The sequence below is a fragment of the Molothrus aeneus genome, chromosome Z (assembly GCF_037042795.1).
Source record: "Molothrus aeneus isolate 106 chromosome Z, BPBGC_Maene_1.0, whole genome shotgun sequence".
Classification (NCBI taxonomy): Eukaryota; Metazoa; Chordata; class Aves; order Passeriformes; family Icteridae; genus Molothrus; species Molothrus aeneus.
In genome coordinates this window covers 67,625,994-67,649,680 of record NC_089680.1, presented here as the reverse complement: position 1 = coordinate 67,649,680, position 23,687 = coordinate 67,625,994, and the positions used below count along the sequence as shown (strand labels likewise).

General features: G+C 49.7%; 1 protein-coding gene across 1 annotated transcript; it reads right to left on the bottom strand.

Moving 5' to 3' along the window:
* Positions 1-1,619: 1,619 nt before the first annotated feature.
* Positions 1,620-23,396, bottom strand: LOC136569407 (serine/threonine-protein kinase PAK 1-like). The gene is made up of 10 exons (XM_066569800.1): positions 23,345-23,396; positions 22,603-22,625; positions 11,947-12,081; positions 11,342-11,668; positions 6,547-6,659; positions 5,785-5,902; positions 5,005-5,104; positions 4,406-4,602; positions 2,911-3,048; positions 1,620-1,637 (listed from the first exon to the last, which is right to left on the bottom strand). The coding sequence occupies exons 1-10, from the start codon at positions 23,394-23,396 to the stop codon at positions 1,620-1,622; spliced, it is 1,221 nt and encodes a 406-aa protein (XP_066425897.1).
* Between the last annotated feature and the right edge of the window lie 291 nt (positions 23,397-23,687).

Sequence of the window (23,687 nt, the reverse complement as noted above, 5' to 3'; positions counted from 1 at the left end):
AAAATCTTAACTAAAATATGCAATCTTCTACTATCCCAATTCTATTCCCAGCTGGCCCCTCAACTCATCTGCACTTTTCAATTATCCTAATTACATTTTCAGCTAAGCCCTTGACTCACCTCAGGCACATCCCCGACTCCCTCTCTCCCAGCAGCTCAGAGCTGCATTGCACAGCGCTTGCTGTGTGCCAGAGAGCACAAAGCAGGCTGGCCTGGTGGGCCTGAATATTTCTGCCAAACACTCTGCATCTCACACCTTTGCTCTGGCTGAGTGCAGAACTGCAGGATTGCAGGCGCTTCCTCCCAGAGCTGTGTGAGGCGCTGGCTCCTGCAGATGTGCCCTGCCAAGCTGTCCCTGCCTCACGCTGGCCTCGCTTCCCCTGGCAGAAGTGCCGGGCCTGAAGGAGGCTGCCCTGTGCTCCAGCCTGCCGAGCAGCCCGGCTCCCTGCCCCGGTGCCCAGAGTGCTGCACACACTGCTGACCTTGGCCAGGAGTTGCAGGGCAGCCGGCAGAAGAGGAGGAATCCTCAGCCAGCCCAGCGGCCCTCGGCTGCCCTTGGCCTTTCTCTGCTCCTGGGCACACTCCAGACAGCCAATGCCTCCAGGCCGGGCTGTGCCCAGCACGGCTGCGCTTCCCCTTGGCAGCAGCCAGCTGCCACCTGGGCTCTGAGAGCGCAGGATTCGCCCGCTCCCAGGAACAGGCACGCAGGGCCCGGCTGCTGCCTCTCGCAGCTCCAAGGGCCTCCTTCCAGCCTGCCTCTGCCGGGGCTCAGCCTGCTCCGGCCTCTGCTGCGGCTCTGCTGGGGCTCCAGCCCGGGCAAGGCCGGGCCCGCTCTCACCTTACAGGCGCTGAGAGCTCTGCACCTCAGGAGACCTTGCTGAGCACCCTGTCTGATCTTTCTGCTTTCTCACTTGAGCAAGGCTCTCCTCCAGCCAAAGACATTGCACCTAGGGATCCAAATCCAAGTGGCAGGAGCCCAAATGCTCTCGAGTCACAGCTCAATGCCTGAATCTGCACAGGATGTCTTGGCTGCCCCACTCCTCCTTTGGTTTTTCCTGCAAATGCCATTGCTCTTTCTGCCTCAACTAGAAATACCACAGCTGTGCCAAAACCAGCCAGTGGGCGGTATTCCAAAGGCAGTGTGGTCTGGAGAGGATGACTGAAGAAGAGCCTTCCTCACTTATGAAGCCAAAAGTGTGACTTAGCACCAAGAAAAAAACAACTGGTAATTCAGAAGGAAATGTTGAATTTTCTGAAGGGGTAAGAAGGAGAAGAATCTTCCAAATGAGTTGATGTTTCAGAAACTTTATTTAAATACAACCCTAATCTCTATAATCCTATTCTACAAAATTCTTCAACAACCCTACTCTACAATCCTACTCTAAATTGGTAACAGAGAAAACATCTTGACATGATTGTTACGTTCTTGTCTCCTAGGGTTAGGGTTAGGGTTAGGGTTTAGGGTTAGGGTTGTTCTTCTTCTTCACTGAGTTGATGAGTTGTGCCAGGATGAATGCTGGCTTGGCTGAAGTTACAAATGGATGCTGTCCACCAGAAAATAAAACAACAACAAAGAACAGTGAACCATTACTTTCCAAGCTCAGTGCTTCAGAGACTCAATCAGGATACATCTAGTTCCTAGAAAGACCCAGAAAGAGGAGCAATGGGACCATCTGCTCCCCAGTCATCCCCAATGTGCAAGACCTTGCCATCACAGGCAAATGTGGCCCAGAATTCCACTCATCTGTTTATTGTGATGTCTTCATCATGATGGGATTTTTTCCCTGCCAGTGCTCTAGAAATGGTGCTTTCTGTCCCTGGGATTTCTTCCTTGCAGGAAACTCCAATGACTCACATAGGTCCCTGTCTTTGCAAGACAGGCACTGTGCTGATTCCCACAGGGACAGAAAGCAGTGTCTGCCTTTCCACACCCTGCCCCTCGTGTGCTGGATGGCACCTTCCTTCCCAGCAGGGCCAGCCCAGTGGCACTGGGCCCTGCAGTTCCCTCTCTGCCACACAACCTGGCAGTACCCTGGCACAGTTCCCATCTGCTTGGGCGTGCCAGGCAGCAGATGGGGCTGGGACAAGTCCCTCCCAGCTGTCCCTGTTTGTGTGGCAGAAACCTCTAAGGGTGGGCTGGGGGGCACAAACCAGGGCCCCTCAGAGACTCCCAGTGAGCCCCCCACAGCCCCTCCTGCCCACAGCCAAATCTCTGACTGCTCAGCTGGGACTGGCTTCCTTGGGTTCCGCCACCACCATTCCATGTCTCTGTACCCTGCATTGCTCTACTTCCATTCTTTTGCCATTAGATAAAACTGAACACCCCACCAAATTACAAAAGAGGGCGACAGAAATAGAAAACAGAGCAGCTCTCCTCTCAGGAAATGAGGAGAGAGGTGGAGTTATTCAGTTTTGTGAAGAACAGGCCCGAAGGAGACTTTACTGCTGCTTTCCAAGACTTCAGAGTGGTTTTGAAGAAAGTGGGGACCTCTTTTTTAACAGGGCCAGTTACAATAGGATGTGGGTGAATATTTTTAGACAAAATGGGGATCAAGTCAGAGTAGGTCTAAGGAAGAACTTGTTTACTCGGAGCATGGTGCAACCCTGGCACAGCTTGCCCCAAGAGCTTGTAGCTGCCCCATCCCTGCAACCATTCCAGGTCAGGTGGCAAAGGGCTCTGAGCAACCTGATCTCTTTAAAGATGTCCTTGCTCTTTGCAGCACACTTGCACCACAGGACCTTTACAGGGCTCTGCCAGCCCAGCCCAGTCTGGGATTCCTCACCATTTTCATTTGAAGAGCACCAAGAGTGGAGGTGAGGAAGAAGTGGGCTCATCTGATGCCTTGGACTTGAGTGGGGGAGGAGCCCATCCCTCAGAGCCTGTTTCACCTGCAGCCCCTTTACATTTTACCTGCAGGAGGTCCTTGGCAGACCAGCGCTGCTCCTCGTCTGTCTGCAGGCAGCAGCTCAGGAAGTCCCGCAGCAAAGCTGAGAGGAGCTTGGGCTGCCGCAGTTTTGGGGTCCCTACTGTGGCTATCAGGCGTCGAGCCTGGAGAAAAAAAACCCACGAGGCTCCACCTGCTGCTTTCACATCTCTAAGGCTCTCCCAGATCCCTTTGTTTAACCTCTGTTCTTCAGTGGCAGTTTCTGCCCTTGCAGAGACCCAGAGATGACTTTCCTTTACCAACCAAAAGCCCAAACCCCAATGCAGCCACAGCTTTTCCACCATCCCGCAGATCTTGCCTTGGCAGCTGATTTGATTGACTGACCTAGTTAGTGGGAACTACATCAACAAATGCACATTTGCTTCTCTGAGGATTCACACCAGCTTGAGAGGCTTTTTGGAAGAGGGACTGTGCTATACAAACTAATTTCAAGGGTTAGTACATGAAAGGCATCTCTGCAGTGCTTGTTGGTCCTTTAAGCACACATGCCATAGAACAAAACTCATCAAGCTTTTTGTGCTGTTCTTGAAAACAATGGGAATTGGAAGGAAAGAAAGGAAATCCATCAGTTAATCCCCAGGGAAGGAAACAAACATTTACAATCTCATCTTCAACACAGACACATTAAGATGCCTGCACAAATGTGTTGGGATGAAAATGCCTGCTTGGGCACACAGGAGCCACCTGCAGCTCTATCTCTCAGCAGTCTGGAAATTTCAGCTTCCCATTTTGCAGCAAAAGAAAAATTGTCATGGTCAGAAGGAGGAGAGGTGCCATCCCTATGGTCACCCTCTGCTCATTTGGCTACTCAAGTCAATACATTAATGGTAGGCCCATCCCAGAAAGTGCCAGGAAACAAACAGGAGCTTTTGGCTGGCTCTCCACATCACCAGGCTCTGGCTTGGCGATGCAGAGAACGGGCCTTGGGCTAGAAGAGAAACACGGTCACTAAATGCAGTGCAGCAGCACTGCACAAGAAGCAGAAGAGACTCTGTGGCCTTTACACCCTCATGCCCAGGTTTCAGGAATGTTTCCCAGTGAGAAGAAACTGCACAGGGGATGCAGTTCCTCTCTATAATCCACTGTTTTAGAAACTTTGTTGGGTTTGGGTTTCCTTCCTTCATTTATGGAAAGATAACAGCAGTTCTAAGGTGCTTGTTTCCTGTTACTGGGGCCATCTCCACAGACAAAAGAACTGGAGCCACTTACAACCCAAGGGAAAGTGTTTCCTGAGAATGGAGTTTGTTTGCATATGGTAAGGCTTGAGTTCGACCACTGATGTATCCAAATCTACAGCAGATGCTGATGTGTTGCAGGGACATTTTTAGGAGGGAAAGTAGTGGAATAGAGGGAAACTTGATGGAAGTAGCTCCAGCAGATGGCAATGGGATTTTGTCCAATGGCATGCAGGACATGGGACAGGCGAGAAAGACAGTGGGATTGGTGAGTATTGCTCCTTACCGAGGCATGACTTTGGTCCCAGTAAGGAGGTTCTTGTTCTACCATTTCAATCCCCACAATTCCAAAAGACCATATGTCCACTTTGGGGCCATATGGTTGACCTGTCACCACTTCAGGTGCCATCCACCAAGGAGTCCCGGCTACCAAGCACGGTCTGCTCTGCTCAGGGGTGAGCTGAGTAGAGAGGCCAAAATCAGCTGAGGAGAAAGCAAAATACTGGTTTTATTTGGATTCTGTGCAATTAGGAAAGCGTACAAAAGAATTCCCCAGTAGAAGTTGGAAAATGTGCTGTTGAATCTCCTGGCATTGGCGACTTAAAAAAATCCCCCCATTTTTTACACTGCCTCCAGCAGTGGCTTTTGTTTTTTGGAAACTTTAGACTTGTAGCTCCCTCCCTCTGGAAGGGACACACACAGAGCAAGGCCACCCTTGACTGCTTGTTCCTTGTCCTACCTCTGAGCATGTTGCAACTGTGCCCTCAGCTCACAGTGGGTGTCCCTGCACTGCCACCAGCACCATTTTTGGGGAGCTGGCAGTCACTCAAAGCAGCCCCACAGCCACATCCCTGGAATGCTGCACATAACCAAGAATATACTGACTCAGCTTGACAGAACCATCAGTTCTGAGAAGGATGTTGTCGCTCTTCACATCTCGATGGATCACATCGTTTGAATGAAGAAAATCCAGTCCTTGCAGGCACTGAGAAAGAATACAGAAAGAGGAGGGAAAAATGCGTGATGTGATTTCATCACATAAGAAAGGAAACAAAGAATCTAAAAGATTCCCTCTCCAGGGGAATGGGGAGTAATGGCAGTAATGGCCACTGAGAGGAAGAGCTTGCTGCTCCAACACTGGCAGAGCAGGTCCTTTCTGAGGAAAGGCACGTCAGCTTTTGAAAGAGCAACAGCACCTGCTGTTGTAGGCTGTCCCCTGCAAACCAGCCAGGATGACTCCTGCTGCAGTGGATGTGCTCAGAAGCAAAGAGCATTTTGGCTGCACTCCTATCCTTTTTAGCTGAGGACTGAGAGAAATGAGTCTCTCTTTTTTCCTTTGCTGCTTGTTTCAAATCCTGCCACCAGCACCTTTGCTCTCACAGGCAAGGAATGCAGTGAAGACAGGCAAAAGTTTAGCGAGGCAAGATGGAGAACAGCAAATACAAGAGACAGAGCGAGAGTACAACAGCAGGAGATAAGAGTACTGGCACTGAGTACAGGGAGTGCAGGGGCACTGGCAAGCCTTTCACTTGAGGTGCTTTTACTTGCCCATAGCATACCAGCCACACAGAAACAAAGCTTGGAACAGGAAATCACTCCTGTTCTGAGCCCCTGTTCCCACACAATCCTGCCCAAGCCCTCAGAAGCACAGATGGGATTGCTGACCTCCCGACTGATGGCTGCAATGTGGTCTTCAGACAGGCAGGTCTTGTGGATGACATCACTGAGGGCGCCTCCATCCATGTACTCCATAACCAGCCAGAGTTCCTCACCCAGAAGGTAGCTGAAAGAAGGAAACAAGGGCATGGAGATAAACATGCATGGCTAGCTTGACTTTTTGCCTCCAGGTTTCTTGTTTCCAGGTGCCTTTGTGACTAGGACAGAATCAAAGGAATAGACAATCTGCAGTCTGTGCAGTTCTGGAGGAGAAAGACACAGCTGTGAAAAAGAAGATGTCTTAGATGGCCAGCAAGTGAAAAATGCAGTTTAGTAACAGCCCAGGTAAAACCTGTCAGGCATGGTGTTTCTGGAAATAAGCACCTCGTCTTCCTGGCATGCACAGCAATGGCAAAGAGGGGCAACAATCTAAGGGAAATCCACTTTAGGATGGTCCATCAGCATTTAAGAAACTTTAAAAAATCAATCCTGAAAAAATGTGGAGGCAGTGTACTTTGAGGGTATTGACTTAGGAAGATACAGCTGATCCAGGTTTTGAATAAGTTTGGAATAATTTTCAAACCATGAGTGGCAGGGAAAACTCATGCAGACAAGATGCACTCTCTTCTCATCCATTGGAGATAAGTAGAGAAATATGAATAAATAAAAATTAACAGCTCTACTTTCTGCCACTAACCAAAGCAGGTTTTTAACCTCTCATGTTTGCTGTATGTAAATGCCCATTGATGGGATAAGACCATGACCTCTCACCTGTCTAAATAATTCACAACACTGCAACTCCTATACCTCTTCATGATCATGATTTCATTAACAGTTAGTTCCTTCCTCCCCAGTCCTTGGAGATTTATTTTCTTTATGGCCACCTAAAATGACATTGAAAATCAGTAAGTTGAGAAGTTGGTGGCACAAGACCACAATGCACATGGAGCGAGTGATTTTGCAATGACACAGCTGAGCTGTGCCAAACTGCCTTGTGATGAGGCACTGCAGTAATGAGGAACTGACATCCCAACAGCCCATTTCTCTGCTCCCTTGGGGGCCAGTTACAGCACACGTGGGGCCACTGACATTTTGCCTTGACCACTTGGTAACAGTGGTGTCTCAGCTATCACCCACAAACCTCTGACCACACTCTCTGCTGCTCTTTCTAGGATTCAGAAGAAGTAATCCATGCCTTAATACTCTGTGGATACATCTTGGCCTATGGGCAGGGCTTTTAGGGCACCTTACAGATCTCTCCCTACGTGCAGTTCCCAAGTGCAGCACTGCAGGTGGCTAAGGAACTACCAGTAACTTTCAGATGTATTTGCTGGCAGCCAGAAATGAGGATCCAAGACTCTGAAGCTGTAGCCCCAAAGAGCAGTGAGGTGCTCAAAGGCACCACCTTTGTTTTAGCAATGGAGAGCGAGTGAGCGCGTCCTTCTCGGAAAGGAACCGCTGCCCTCCGTGCCTTCCTTCCGAGGAAGGCTGAGGAGGACAAAGTCCCAAATGTATTTTGCAGGCTGGCACCAGTCTGTGCTTCTTGTGCCTTTTCAGCACAGCTCTACCCAAAGCTCCAGCCCCAGCTCACACCAGAGGGGAAAGCCCCTCAAGAGCAGCAGAGTTTGCAGGGCCTGTTGACATTTACCTCTCCTCCTGTGGCATTGTTGAGTGCTCTGACCACATGTCCAAAACCTCTAGAAACAAAACAGAAGCAGAGAAAGGAGAAGCTGTTTAGCTCCTAGAGTGAAAGCCAGCCCACACAGGACATCTCTGCTGGAGTGTCAAAACCTGCAGAGGATGCAGGAGGGCTCTGCCAGAAGGCAGATGATGCATTTTCCTCTCAAGTGCATCGGCAGTGGGCCTGTTCCTGAAGCACTGGGGTTCAACTTCTAAAGGGAGTTTAGTCTTTCCTCTTCAGTTTCACTTTCTAAAATGTGTGGTTCGTCCGGCTAGCTCCCAGCACTGCTAGCAGCACGAGGGGGCACTTTTCCCGAGAGCTGGCTTCGGTATAGCGCCTAAGGCAATGCTCAGCTTGCGGCTGTAGGCACGCCTTGTGCAGGACGGAATCTGGTAAAAGCTGCAGCCAGCGGAAAGAAGAGGGCGGACTCCAACTGTGGCTTAATCCAGGCTTTAATGAACCCCAGAGGGACCACCAGGAGGAGACAGAGAGGGGGGAATAACAGCAGGTTTTAAGGGGTAGGGAGAACAAGGGAGGTGCCAGCCATTGGACCAATGGGGGTACAGTGGGGAGGGGGGTCCAAGGGACTGACACCTGAGCAACACCAACGGGAAACATTCTGGGGAGGGGCCCCGGTTCCTCAGCCAACCATCAAACTCCCCTGCTGGAACATTCTAGCAGTAAGGGTGGGGATGGAAAGTGATTGGCAGGGTTCTGGGGAGGGGTCAGAAGAAAAGATACAAGGGTTTCCAGGGAAACTGGGGCGGAGTTTAGGGGATACATTGTTGACTGAGGTGCAGCCCGGGAGACAGACAACTCCAAAGGCGGGAAGGGAGAACTGGGGCAGAACCATTTTCAGACATAGGGGAGTGGAACAAACCAACCTAACAGTGCAACAGTTCCTATCCTGACCACAGAGACTTTCCTTCTGCAAACCAGGGGAAAGAAATGTTCCTGGCAACTGTTATCTTAAAGCTTTGATGGGGGTAGGTTGCTCTTTCAGGCAAGCAAGTTTCTTCTTTTTTCATTAGTGTGCCAGTATGATTTTGAGACATCCAAAAATGCTAAAGAAATTAACACAGAGCTGTCCCACACTTGAGAGACAAGGAGATCTTCCAGGTCCTGTTCCTTGATGCAGGCAAGACCTTGGCAACATGGAGATGTCGCTGACAATGCCTTCTGAGCCCACTCACAAATTCTGAGCAGCACTGAGAGATGGGACAATCTATCCCCAGTGTGTGAATATCTTTGCAGCTTGCCTGACTTCACGCTGGATAGACGTTCCACCAGAAAAACACCTGGCCCATGGTTGTGCAGGAGTAACTGTGGTTGGACTCACCCGCTGCCAATATGTTCCAGCTCAGTGTATTTCATAATGGGATTTTCCTGGTTGACCATTCTCCCTAAGGGAAATAAAATGCAGGATGCTAACTTGAAAGCAGAGATCGCAGCTTTCAGGAGATATAAAAGGCAGCCCCACTGTCTGGGGCTCTGAGCCCTTTGTGCTCAGCTGGGTAACAACAACCACAACAGCAACAGGAACAGGACAGGCAGCCCTGCAGTACAGATGGCTGGCACAGAGACTGATTTTGTACAGTCCTTTGAATAGTTCTCTTTGACAAGAAACAAAGCACAGGGAGATGCATTTCCAGGAGAGAAGGAAATCTTCTCCACCTTTCAGCAATTTGCCAAAAGAATTCCTTCCCATTTGTAAACCAGAGCAGCTCATGCTATAATCAATTCCGACAGGACTTTCAGCATCAGGACCCTCACCTGTTTATGAGCAGGCTGAGCTCAAAGATGCCCCTCTCCCAGCTAAGGAAGGCTCCAGCCTCTGCAGTCCCTCCAGCCCAGCCCTCAGGGGCAGGGCAGTGACTACAACAAGGCTGGCAAAGCCCAAGCATGAGCACTGACAAACAGTGGGAAGAAGCCAGAGTGAGCCTGAGCCCCTTATAAGCTGTTGCCCCATTCAGGACACAACAGGATGGGCTTTGAGATCAGCCACACCAAGGCACAGATCAATGTCCTTTTTGTCCCAACAGGTGATGGTAGACACAGAATCCACCGGGCTCTGGTCTCAGCCCCACCAGGTCTTATCTGAGAGCACAGCACTGGCAGCTGTTCCGGGCAAGAAGCAGATTCATTGGGTGGTGCTGCAGAATCACAAAGGACTTGATGTGTTTTCCTAGAGACTGATCTGAGCAGGGCTTGGGCCAATGGCTAGGATTCCAGCAGTCATGGGAAAGAGTGGGAATCAGGTATGGAAAAATGCCCATGGATTTGAAGAATATACCATGACTGGGCTGAAGGCTCTCTCCTGAGAAATGCCTGCAGTAAAGTTTTATCTGATCATGCCACTTGGATGTGTCTCTTGGACACATCTTAATAAGCGTAAAACTAGAAGATTAAATAAAAGTTGTTCTAAAAGTATTGCTTTTTTCTTTGGGGGCACATGGAAAACACCTTGTGCTCTCTATTTGTCCTGTAACCTGATGTTCTTTCAAAGTAGTTCTCTTTGACAAAAAGATAGCATTCTCATGAAAATATAATGCAGATGCAGTAGTGGTAACAGTAACAGTCATAAAAATGCCATCAGTAAGATGTGGGGCAGAAGGGCTCTTTCAGGATGGAGAAAAACCAACTCCACCAAAAAAACCCCACAAACCGTCAACCAAAAAAACCCAAAACACAACAAAAAAACCCCACAGAAACAAAATACCAAAAGGCCCCTACAAAAAATAAACACAAAAACAACCCCCCCCCCCAAAAAAAAAAATCCCCAACCAAAAAGACAAAACTCCAAAAGCAGTCCATTTCTGTGAAGTTTTTTTGCTCTGATGACTGGTTGGAAATCAGGAGTCTCAGGAATATTTAGGAAGCTAAAAATTCTGTTTAGTGTGGCCACTAGCACACAGGATTTGCCTAGATCATTTGCTAGGTCACAGCCTTCTGCTGATCCAAGAACAATCCTTGCTTCAGCCTTTAGCAGAGAGGGAAGCTCAGGCAAACCCAAGCCAGTCCAAGGTGCCCTCAGAGGCAGCAGGAGCACCCAGAGCACTCTCTCGCTGCCTCGGAGCACAGCACTTCCTCTGGGGAGTCCTAAATGGCCCTGTGACACCAAACTCAGGAAGAGCATCTGGTATAGCTCTGCTGACACCTGCACACAACACACTGTCCCTCAGACAAGAAATCCCCCAGACGTACCCAGCATCTCCAGGTACTTCTCCTCAGTCTCCTGTTCCAGGGAGATGAAGGAACTGCCCCAGCTTGAGCTTCCAGGTTTGACAGAAAGGCTTCCTCGAGATGATGCTGCTGCGGCAGCAGGTTCAGAGCCCATGATGTGCTGCACTTGGAGCATTTCTGGTGGGCACTGTTCCTGTGCCTCATGGCAAACTTGGGGCTCTTCATTGCCAGACATTCGCTGGAAGTCTTCGCAGGCTGCCCGGTGAGATGTCAACACTCGCACCTCAAGTCAAACAGAACAAAGCAGTCAGACACTACAGCTTGTCCCTGTCAGCCAGGAGTCATCAACTGTGAGGAAAGGCAAAGAACAGACTGACAAGGGATACAGACAGCTTGTTCCAATCCTCCATCTGGGTCACCACATTCCACTGTAAAAACACCTCAAGAAACAAGGAGAGCAGGAACAGGCCAGCAGGAATCAACTTGGATGACTGCTGGCCAAAAGGCCAAAGGACAAGTGTCACTGTCCAGGGCAGCAGTTGAGATTCAGCACACCAGGAAATGTCATTTAGAGCAACTGTGATACATACTACAGCAGGATCAGAGGCATCACCCCACTCCCTTCTGCTCTGAGTGGAAAGGCAAGAAGGGCAGAAACCACCAGCTTGGTGACTGCAGTGACTGCATCCCTCTTTCACTCACTTCTAGAGCCTGAGGGAGGCGATTAAGTTTCTCTCTGATGATTTTCATTTCTTCCTCCAGCCTCTTCTCCCTTGCCTTGTTGCTAGCCTCAGAGTCCTGCAGCTCTGCCTGCACGTGTCCCTTGATAGACTGTGAAGGAGAAGGGAGAGGACATTTCATGAGTGGAGTGGCTGCCACTCTTTCACTCACCTGGTTTTGTTGATCGCTCCTCTGCTGATGGAGATTCTCCTCTTGAATTCTACTCATGTCTTCCTTGTTCTTTCTCTTCACTGCCATGATGGCACTCTGAGCTTCGGGCAGCTCTGCTTGTGGCTCTGCTTTGATGTTCTGTACACACAAATGCAGAGCAAGTGACTGGGAGCTGCCATCAGGCTCAGCTTTTTTCGTCTTGCAGCCTCAAAATCACATTTATTCAGCCCCTTCTTTCTGCTTCCCTCCCCACATCTGCTTCCATTGCAAACCTCCTGTCCCAGGGCTGATCTCTGCAGATTCCAAAGCTCTGTGCTTCCAGTGCCTGTGGGACTCCTGGCCTCCTCAGTCCCAAGAGCTCTGCTTTATGCCCCTCTCCCTGCTCTTCCCTCTGTCCCCTGGCCAGTCAGGCTTACCTGGCCATTCTCCTGTGGCTCTTCCACCTGCTGCCTGAGCTGCTCTTCCTGCTCTCGCGCTGGGAACAGCTCTCCCTGAGTCTGCCATGGCATCTCTGATGAAGCAATCTGCTCCTGCTCTTTCTCTAGAAGCACCTGCACAGAAAGCAAGAGAAGATGGGTTTCAACTTCCCATATGGGCTTTGTGGGCCAAGACTCAAAGAATGCTGGGCTCACACGTTCCCAAAGCACTGTGCTGCTGCTCTGCTGGGTCATTCTCTGTTCGAGGGGAGGCACAGATTCCAAAGTGACCCTGGCCCTACAATCAGGGGCCATCTGGGACTGAAGCTCCAACAGCCTCTCAGGCAGCTGACAGGGAAGGTGTGGCATTTCTCAAGGGTCTGCTGAGGGCCTCCCTCTGCTTCTGCCATGTCCTGTTTGTCTTTCAGTAGTGACTGACACCCTGCCCTGTCCCACAGCTCCATCCTGGCTCTGCAGGTGGCTTCCTGGGTGAGCTCACTCCTTGTGAGAGACACTTCTGGAGTTCATGTTCTCTTCAGGCCTGCATCAGCATTCCTGCCTTTCTGACATCTACACTCTTGTTAAAAAAACTGGTCATTCAGGAGATGAGGATGCATGCAAAGATCTCTGATGGAGGTCACAGAGCCTCTATGGCCACCTCAGTATATGGAAGAGGACCAAGATGTTTCTTCTCCCTCTTTTGTCAGCTGAGAATTCTGACCAGCAGAAACAGAGACTCTCCTAAGGCCCCATTAACGAATGCACTTACACAGCCCTGGGGATGCCAGTGAAGGAAACCATGTGTCACGTATGGCATGGCATGTATGACCAGAGTCACCAAACACCACCTAAACATGGAATTGTTCCACCTCTTTAGGACAGGCAGAAATCTACAAATTAACTGAGGACTTCAGGGCACAAGAGGCTGGAGGGGGAAAACAACTCTAAAGGGGAAAACCAACATATCTGGAGGGGGAAATATCTCTGCCTGCTCAGAATTGGTCAAGGGAACATGTCTCTAATCCTCTCCTGAGAGGGATGAATTAGGTGACCTTTACACCTCCAACTGCTTTGGACCAGATCCAGGAAAATTCAATTATGGAAATGTTACATAGATAGATAGGTAGGAAGATAGACAGATAGATCTCTACTATAACCTCCCTTTAATGTTCTCTCTGTTGCTGCACATATCAAAACTTGGTACCCAGTGCCCCGATCACCCGCAATCCTGAGATTGCTCTCCTGTTGCTTCAGAAAAGCACACTCTTAGGGAATCTGGAGTGTATAGGTCCTTATGGAAAGGGATCAGACCCAGAGCATAGCACTGGGAACTGCACTCTTTATGCGTCTGTGCTTGGGTAAGTTCTCTTGGACTCAAGCACACTGATGGTGCTAAAGTGGCTGGAATCAGAAATAAAGCCCAGCAACTCCCCACAAGTGCTATGATCTCTGAGGAGCAGCTGGAATGCAAGGGCATTGACCTCCTGCTCAATTCCCTAACACAACACACACTAATTCCCTGGGCTGTAGAAAGTCACAGGCACTGTTAAACTCAAAGTAATCTTAAAGGCCATGCATGAAGGCCTGGAAACACAAAAGCTCCATCTGGATCAAGGTCCAAAAAGGGTGCAGAATGCCTTCAAGAGCTTGATATGAGCAGGAAAGATGGTGCAGAAGCATCCCTGCTTGCTGGAAAAAGAGAAAAGGAATAGAGGCCTTCACCTCCTAGGAAACCCACAAACCACAAGATGGGAAGTGTAAGCTACTCCACTGTCTAAAGCCCTTGGATGCAGTGATGGCATGTTTGGCAGAGAAACAACAATAACGCTGAGCACTGTCATGCAGGGATTGATGGAAGTCTGCCTGAAGGTCCCCCAAGAGCCTCCCACTGTCCAGGCTAAAGCTCCCCCAGCACCTCCTCACTGGCCTTGTGCTGCACCCCCTTGCCCAGCTCCTCTGTCCTTCTGTGCACGCGCTGCAGCCCCTCAAGGACTTTCTGCTGCCCAGGGGCCCACAAGTGCACCCAGCACTGCAGCTGTGGCCGCAGCGCTGCGCAGCACAGGGCCACGCTCACTGCCCTGCTCCTGCTGCCCCACTGCTGCTGACACAGGCCACCATGCCCTGGGCCCTCTTGGCCACCTGGCCACACGCTGCCTCATCCTCAGTGGCTCAAGGCCAGCAGCAACCCTGGCTCCTTTTGGCCCATGCAGCTCTCCAGCCACAAATTTGCCCATTTCACTTCAGATACAGCAGGCACCATTGTACAATGGCCTTCCTGTTCTGAGCAACACAAGACAGCAGTCAAGGACTTGCAGCTTCACCCGCACTCTGGGCTCCAATGCACTTGCCAAAACTGCAGACTTCATCACTAAACGGATCAGCAGAAACTTGCCCCTTCTGCTGTTTGCACCTTCTCAAAAGCCAAAAGGCAGTTGGGCCAGCAGTGAATTTACAAGTGAAGAACGACTCAAGAAAACTGCAGAACACTTCCACAAGCCACACACCTTTCCAAAAAGGGAAAAGCAAGCAACAAAGCCTTTTGACCTCCAGCACTACCACGTGAGCCCTTGGCCATAACACCGCAGAAGCCGAGAGATGGAGCTTCCCTGAGCCAAGCAGCCAGAAGCTCCGCCAAAGCCGCGAGCTTAACACTGGCCCAACAGGACAGGTCAAAGGCCAATTTAGCTGCAAGGGCACTTGTTTCATCCGCTTTTCTGGTTCCTTTCCCCAACAGTGGCAGATTTGGGAGTATTTGTCTTGTGCTTTGGGAGTATTTGTCTTGTGCTTTGACTTCTGGCTCAGACTTGCTTATGAATGTGTCATAAAATCTTATCTGCTGAAAATCTTTCTAGTGAAAAATGCTTGCAGACTGGTGGGAATTGCTAGAGACAAGGCTTACAAACCAGTCCCCAGTATGATTAGCCCAGTGTCCCTGCTTAAATCCAGATACGCTTGTATTAAAAAGGAACTAACTATTCTAACTCCCCTGCCCCCTACCCTCCACCTTTTTTTCTTTATTTTGTAGCTCTTGGGTCAAGAGCTGTGTGCCATTCCAACTCTTTGTTATCAAATGTGTGAAGTGGCTGCTGTAGCAGCAGGCTGGGTTCAGTGGGAACAAGCCCAAAGCACTGGGTCCCACAGCAGTGGAATGGTGGGAGGCTTGCCTCTGCTGCCATGGCCATCCAGCCATCGGGAGAGCAGCTGCTGGGGCTTCCCCCATTCTACCAACAGCAGTCTGCCTCCAACATGTGGACTGTATGGCCACGATTCTGCCAGAATGTGGACAACACATCATTTGAATGTATTTTGATGTTGTTTCACATCACCTGACTGGAGCAGTTTGGTGGGCAGGACACCCTATGGGCAGGGCCATGGCAGGGATGGGTGGCTGGCACTGGCACTGGCAGTGTTATTTTCCCAGGCAGGCTCCTGATCCAGCTGTGGGGGAAGGCACCAACAGCTGTATCAGCCCAGCGAGCAGCAGCACATGGAGAACACCCTCAAATGCAAAGAGCCCGTCACCCCTATTGCTCCTCCCATGGCAGCAAGAGCAGATTCCAGCACTGGTGAAGGGCTGCAGCAGCCTGGAGACTCCTTCAGCCAGGACGCGTTGCAGTCTCCTTCCTGCAGCTGTGCCTGGAGCACATTGGCCTGCAGCAGTGGTGCCGATGCCCAGGAATGCTGCTGGGCTCAAGGGGCAGAGTGTGTACAAAAGCTGCATTCAAAGCCCTGATTGCGAGACCCCGGAGCCGCTGGCAGGTGCAGCAGCTCTTCTTCATTCTGTGCAGGTGAGAGTCCAGCCTTGGAGCCTGTCCCTGGGCACAGGGAAATGCTCTGAGTATAGGTTTGAATTCTCAGGGACAGTCAAAATGAGAATTGTTTTGAGGCAGGTACTGTAATGTTGGTTTGGGTGTGTCTGCAGGAAAGAAAGCAGGAACAAACCCCTGCCACAAGGAAGGAGAACTTTGCATGGCCAGTTTGCACCCTACAGATACACTGATTATATTGGCCCACTGAACACTGGGGGCATCTGATGCGGAGTGCAAAAGTTCTTTGAATAGATAGGAGAGCTCCAACTAGAACTAATAATTTTGCAGATGCAGAAAAAGGGATCAGACCCACATATCCCGTGGCTCAGGCTTAGTTCTGCCAAATCAAGCAGGATTAGTTTTATCTCCTCTGTTGGGGGGGTATTTTAGAATGACCTGCCCTGTGCTATTTCCATTTAGAAAATTTGAAATTGTCAGGAACTGCCAGGATCAGAAATGTTTTGAGGCAGATCATGTTTATGTTGGGTTTGGCTGTCTCTGCAATAAAGAAAGCAGGAAACAAACCCCTGGAACAATGAAGCAGAGCAGAATTAGAATGTTTGGATGTTGAATTTGTTCCCTACAGCTCTCAGCCAGCTGAATTTAGGAGTCATCTACTAGAGAGTGCAAAGTTGCTTTTTCTTCTACTGCCTGGTGCCATTGTTTGTGTTCAAGCACTTTCTTTGATGGGAAGAGAAAGAAAGCAAATCCCACATCAACAAGTTGCAACACAGAACTGAGTGGGAATTACAGAAATAAAGGCCTTGAAAAGCAGCCTTAGAGATGGTCTACTTCTCAGAGAGTGTAAAACCCTCAGGCCTGGCCTGGCTGGGCTTAGGGCTGGCTGCCCTTGGGAAGGGATTGGAAGGGGATGGAGTTGGGGTGGGGTTTTGCAGCCATGGAAACGAGAGAACCATGGGGAATGTGTCACAAAGGGGCAGCCCCAGGCTGGGCTGGTGCAGGTTGTGCTTGACACGGCCCCAGCGGCAGCAGACGCATCTGGCTCTGCCTCTCTGTGCCGAGCGCTGGCGCTTGGAGTCGCCCGGCCTTGTTCTAAGGCTGGGACCAAGCTCCCGTCGCTGTCTACACTGAGCGTGTTCCCAGATTCAAACCCTGATACTTCTGCCAGGCAGAAGCACGGCTTCAAAGATGGATTTTACTAGAAAAGGAAAGACCCAGGAAGGAAAAGGTGAGGATAAAAAGGAGCTGAAAGGCTGAAGCTGAATGGAAAAACAATCTCCCCAGATTTCAGGGAAAACTGGTCCATGGTGGTCAGTGCTGGCTCTGTGTCAGAGTAGGTGGCTGGCAGCTACAGATGATCATGCAAGGACACCCATAGCATCACAACATTGTCACAGTTATTTACGCTGCTTTCTCCTTTTTGACAGTAGCCAAATCACTCATACTGTCAACCAGGACAGGGACTGTGGCCACAGCTGACCCCAAATCGGACATGGTCATGAGATGCAAATCCTGTTGCTTTCTCTGCCATTAATGTTGGGTTTCACTACGGATAAATTTCCCCTTCCTCCTCTGCTTGCTGATAGGGTCCAACCCTGAAGATGGTATTATAGTGCTATAGAAACACCAGAAAGGCCTGCCTGCTCTCTGAGAGGCCTTTGTGGTTTGCAGAACTAGCAGTCACAGCTGTGTGGGTCTTTCCTGGGGATTCCCAGTAGGCCAGTTTCAAGAAGGAATATTTTTTCCCCTCTTACCAATGGAGACTTCCACCTTTCCCTTCAGACATGCTAACTCAATATTGTTGAGAGGAACTAAAAACATGCTACTTCCATGAAAAATAAAACCAGAGAAATTTTCCCAATAAATAAAAATTGCTTCCCTCGACTGACACACTTATTAGAGGTGTTGATGATAAATGTGGGAGTTCACGTAACTCAATTCTTCCCTTGTGAGCATGGCTCAGACTCACACAGAGGTGAGGTGGGAGCTGGGCCGCTCTCTGGTGGGAGGAAGGGTCTTGTGGCAGCCCAGAGAGGCTGTGCGCATTGCCAGGGAACAGCTGTGCCCTGCGTGTGCCCCCTGCAAGGAGCTGTGCTGCTGCCAGTGCCCCGTGGAGCTGCAGGGCTGCTGAGCTGTGGGGCAGGGAGAGGAGCAGGAGGGTGCATGTGCAGCTGAGCCTTTCCTGGAGAGCACAGGGCTCTGGGCTCCCTGCTGTCCCAGGGCAGCCCAGAGGCCAGGCTGTTCTTGTGGTAGGTCGTGGGAAATGGGTCAGGGTTTTTGCCTGGCTTGCCTCAAGTTCCTGCCAGCAGGAGCATGTTTCCATGTGCAGCTGTTTAGAAGTTTCCAGGAAATCTGTCCCATGAAATACGGAACTTCAGATGCTTTAGGTTTGCATTGCAGGCTGTGATACATTCTGTGTTTCCACTTTGCAGGCCTGACTGCCTACCCACTTGCCAAGAGGTTTTCCCTGGAAAATCCTTCTATGCTCCTTCCCTCCAAACCATTACTTCCCATCCAGAAGAGCTCTCCTTGTACCACACCAAGTCAGATACGCAGCGGAGAGCAGGAGATTGGGAAAAATGGCACCAGCTCTGATGAGTACAGGGTAAAAATACAGGAGGTGAGTTCCGAGGGAGAAGGCCATAAGGTAAGGAGACCACGCTAAGTCCTGTGTGCCAAACTTTCACATCATGTGATTTAGGCAGAGCTGGGAGACCTTTTCCCTGACAGGAACTGACCCTTTCACAGTGAAGTTGAAACAGGTCCTGATTTGACTCTTTAGCTGGGCCAGAAATTATGGGATACTAAGGATGGGTGTGCATCTACCCCCAGTGCCTCCACCTCCCTTTATGGCCATGGCATGGGGGCCCTGGAGGGACTTGGGCAGGCAGAGAGCTTGCAGAGAGCAGCAGGGCAGGGAGCTCTGCTGAGCTTCCCAAATGCCAGGGAGCCTGAGATGCTGGATGTGTGGGAGCTGGAGAGCAGCGAGCATGCCAAGAGCTCAGCAGCATCTGGGCTCAAAGGCTGCTGGGGAACTGTAGGAGGGAAGGGCAGCAGCAGAAGAAAGGAGGGGCTTGAGAAAAGCAGGTTTTGGCATCTGTCAGAATGGCTTTGTGGGGCCATGGCCGGAGATCAGCAGTGGCTGTTGGGTGCCTAAGGCAGAGCAAGAGAACACTGATGTAAACCCACTCCCAAGCCATCCAAAAGTGCCAGTGAAGGCAGTGGCACCCCAGAACATCTTGATATCAAACATGTGGATACCAGCCGGGAATGCAGCCACACTTGCAGAGAAGTGATCATGAGGGGAGAAGTGTCAAATATGTGACATGGTCTCTCCCTCACTAATTCCCTTTTCTAGGTCAACTTTCCCTGTCCTAGGCCAATCTGCTCTGTAAGTTTGACTTTTCCTGTCAGGTTCCAGTCAAACACATGTCTAAATGTCTTGAGGCAGGAATGGGGGCAAGGCTGGATGCCTGATCTGAGCACTGTGTTCTACTCTTTCCAGGCTGCCTTGCTGTATTCCACTGGTGGGGAAATGAAGAAGAGGTCACTGGGACTGCCTCTGATTCCCCCAATACGCAAGGCAGGCAGTCCCCCTGGGGGCAGTGCCGCAGGGTCCCTGCCAAGCTCTCCCCATCTGGATTTCCAGGAGTCCCGGGAGATGAGGTAAGCCAAAGTGTCTGCTGCTCCAGTGTGCTGCTCACCTCACTCCTCCCATCTCATGTGATTATTTTGCACAGTGAACTGTCCCATGTATTTAGGCAAACCTGTGTGTATTCATCATTTTACCCATCCATAATGATCCAGCACAATGTTAAACCCAGCATCATATAACCCAAGAGCCAAGGTGGTGGTGGGGAAGAGGAGGCAGGGATTCAAAGCACCTTTAAGATGGGTCCCTTGCTGGACTTGGCTATTGATTCCCTCTGTAATTGTTGTTGTGTCATTTGGGAACTGTACTGCATGGGATAGGGTCCTGCAGGTCTTTGAATGCTGTTATCCTTGACTGTCAACTTCTGCTGCCATGAGAATATGCATGGGCAAATATTGGCTACAGGAGAAGTGTCTGCAAGTTCAGGAGCTGCTTCTGTAATCAGCAGGTGTAACTTCACTGTGCCACGGCCTCCATGATGAAATGAGATGCCAGAAAAATTTTGGAGTATACATGTATAACCCGATTGATGTTTAATATTTTGATCTGGGCTTAAGATCAAGGAGGGCATGGTGCTAGAGAAGAGTTCTAGGACTGTATCTGAGGAAAGATATTGGCTTGGAGATGCATGAGAAAATGTAGCTATCAAGCTTATCCAAGTGATAATAATAAAGCAGGAGTCCCAGAAGTATCACTCCAATTGAAAATTTTTGGTAGGGCTTTTAAAGTGCCATGTGAATATCCTTCCCTGGCAGCTGAGTCAGAAAAAGCCATTTTGTTCTGGAAAGAGCCATATCATTCTCAGGAGACAGCAGTGCTCTGACCACGTGTAGCACAAGGCTGTCACCAGGGTAAGGCACGAGCAGGCAAAGTCAAGCTTTGGCAGCAGCACAAAAGTAGCTGCCCTCCTTACAGACTCCTGTCTCAGCTCAGCAGCTCTTGCTGCTCCAGAGAGGCTGTAGGAGCCACTTGGCTCCAAAAAGGAGAGGCAGCAGAATTGGGAGTTATGATGCAAGTTGAGGAATGACAGCTGTGTTTCAGCCAGAGCTTGGCCAGCTCTGTGTGACTCCAGCACCAGAAAGCTTAAGGACAATTAATCAGCTTTTCATCTTTATGTGTTTATGTGTTACATTTCCTCCTTCATCACAGTGACCATGCTAAAAAGTCATGCCTCCTTTCATGGTATGGCCATTCCCGCCCTTCTCTTTCTACCTCCTAATATGTCCTTTTGTCCTCCAGGGCCAAGACCCTTTTCTCAAGGCCAAGACCCAGCAGCAGAAGCCAAGAGAATTCTGAAGATGCAGGTAGGTAGAGGGCATGTCTTTCCTGGAATGAATATTGTATTCTTGACTCAGAGATGACATTTGGAAAGCTTGGTTAAAACCCATTCTTTTAAAAATTTCATTTAATTCCTTGATGTGCTCAGTGGACTCTCCGAGAGCAGTAGAAGTGGTGCAGTGAAATTCCTCCAGTGTGAAGTGTTGAGTAGCAAGAGCTGGAGTGGTACCTCGGGGCCCTGGAAATGCAGCAGAGGAAAAGGAAACCTTCCTCTTTACCCTGCACATGCCTTTTATCTCCCTGCAATCATTGTGGTGTCACAATTAGTAGGGAAAAAGAAGGCATTTAGCATGAAATGCAAAATGTTCCCACTCCTTCCTCCTGCTTTTGAAGGAGAAAGCCTTTCCCTGGGGCTGTTTCTCAGCTGAACCCTTTGAGATATGATGGAGATTCATGGATATTGCCTGGTTTTGCATTGGCAGAAATTAGGAAAACCTCCTATGATAGAAAGTCCTTTTGATTTTTTCCAGTGAAGGAGAGGGAGACTTCCAAATGGTGCAGCCTAGGCAGGGTGTGAGTTTGTCATCCTCTGACAGCACAAGCCCAAAGCCACCTGTGGCAGGTTCACAGTGACAAATCTCTTCCCTGGCTCTCTCTGCCTGTGTCAGTGTTGCAGGCTGAGGCTGGGGCAGGAGATGCCTTCTGCCTTGTCCCTGTCCCTGCCTTGCCTGATCCCTGACAAGTGGAATTGTGCCAGACAAAATGCTGTGTCTGGTGCATCTGGGTCAGACAGTGCTTTCAAGTTGAAAGCCTCATTGACACTGTTGTTGTTCCTTTGGCATCTCTGGGTGTGTAATGATAGGAGAGATGAGACTTGAAGAAATAATGCTGCTGATGCAGCAAAAGGGATCAGATCTCCTGGTCCCTTTAGGGATCAGGGTTATTTCTGCCAAATGCTGGGTATGGCCCCTTTGGAATGACTCCTTCATTGCTGATATGCATCTGAATGCTTAATGAAGCTAGGGACTAGTACTGCTCAGTAAATAAGGTGATATTTTTTTCTGCATTAATTCTGGACTAGAAATGACTTATCTCTTTAAACCTTTCCTGTTTCACTCTTATTACTGACCCGAGCATTCTACATGGTGAAAGAATCCAGTCTTAAGACACTCATCCTGCTTGGCTGCCATATGATTTTATTCTCTGTGCATCCACGTAAAGAATTAGTTCTCCTAGTTTAACAGCTCTCTTGGGGAGTATTTCAGAATGACCGGCCATCAGCTATTTCCATTAAGGACATTTTGAATTGTCACTATTAGCCAGGATCAGAACTGTTTTGAGATAGGTTGCATTTATGTTGCGTTTGGGTGTCTCTGCTGAAAAGAAAGCAGAGAATAAACCCCTGGAACAAGTAAGTAGAGCAAAAGTGGAACTTTGGGATGAACACGTTGTTCCCTACAAATACAGGCTCGCAGAATACTGGGCACATCTAATAGAGAAAGCAAAGCTGCTTTTGCATCAAACACATGGTGCCATAGTTTGTGTCCCAGAACTTCCTTTGTTGTAAAGAGTAATATAAAAAATCCCCAAAACTGCAAAACCCAACCCAGAACTGAGTGGGAGTTACAGAAACAAAGACCTTGAAAACCACTTTTGAAAACAATTACTTCCTAGACACTGTCAGATTCTAGAGAGCACTGTGAATTCCCAACTCTTTGTAAGGAAAGCAATCCTGTAGTAGTGGGGAGGCAACGGGCACCACAGAGGTAGTAGAGCTCTTCTCTCTTGGCTTGCCAGCTCCATATTGTTCAGAGAAATTAAACTGATGCTAGTTTCATGAAAAATAAAAAAAACAAGCAGTCATTTCAGTAACTAAAATACGCTTTGAATTCCTCACCCATTAGATGGGTTGATGGTAAAGGCATGAGTTCAATTAACTCACTTCTTCTCTTGTACCTGGTTGACAGCTTCTTCTGAATCTACAACAAAAACCCAGAGGAAGAAGGGAAAGAGCACTTGGTGCAAGATAGGACCTGGGATGCCTCTGTTCCCAAGGAAACTGGCTGACCTGTTTGGCTTGGAGGCTCATGTGCCAGACCCCGGCCTTGGGAATGGAGGTCTGGGCTCCCGGCCGGCTCAGGGGGCCTTGGCCCAAGAGCCCCAGGAGCATGAATCAGCCTCACAAAGAGGTAAGGTGGGAGCTGGGCCGCTCTCTGGTGGGAGGAAGGGTCTTGTGGCAGCCCAGAGAGGCTGTGCGCATTGCCAGGGAACAGCTGTGCCCTGCGTGTGCCCCCTGCAAGGAGCTGTGCTGCTGCCAGTGCCCCGTGGAGCTGCAGGGCTGCTGAGCTGTGGGGCAGGGAGAAGAGCAGGAGGGTGCATGTGCAGCTGAGCCTTTCCTGGAGAGCACAGGGCAGCCCAGAGGCCAGGCTGTTCCCGCTGTAGCTCTGGGGAAGTGGGGCAGGGTTTTCCCCCGGCCAGCTTCCAGTGTCTGCCAGCAGGAGCATGTTTCCCTGTGCAGCTGTTTAGAAGCTTACAGGAAATGTGTCCCATGCAATACAGAGCTTCAGATGCTTTAGATTGCGTCATGGCCTCTGTTACATTTTGTGTGTCTATTTTGCAGGCCTGACTGACTGCCATGGTCCCAAGGAGGTTACCCTGGGATCTGTGCTTTCCCTGCCAACTTCCCAAACGCTTTTACCTTCCAAGGCCTTGCCTTCCATCTGGAATTGCCCTCCTTCCTCAAAGCCCATGTCTAACTCTCTTTTTTTATTATTAAGCTGACCATTCTGCAGGGGTAAAAAATCCTGATTTAAGACATTGGTATTTTCTACTCCGCTGCTACTTGATTGTATCATCTCTGAAGCTGTTGTATAGAATGATTAGTTCTCAGAATTTTAAGAGCTCTGTTGGAGAGTATTTCAGAATAAGCCCCAATGTTCTACCTGCAATTAGAAAACCAGCCTTTAGTCAGCCTGGCCCAAAACCCACCCAATCTCACATAGTTTAGAAGGAAAAGACTTGGGGAAAATGAATTATCTAGT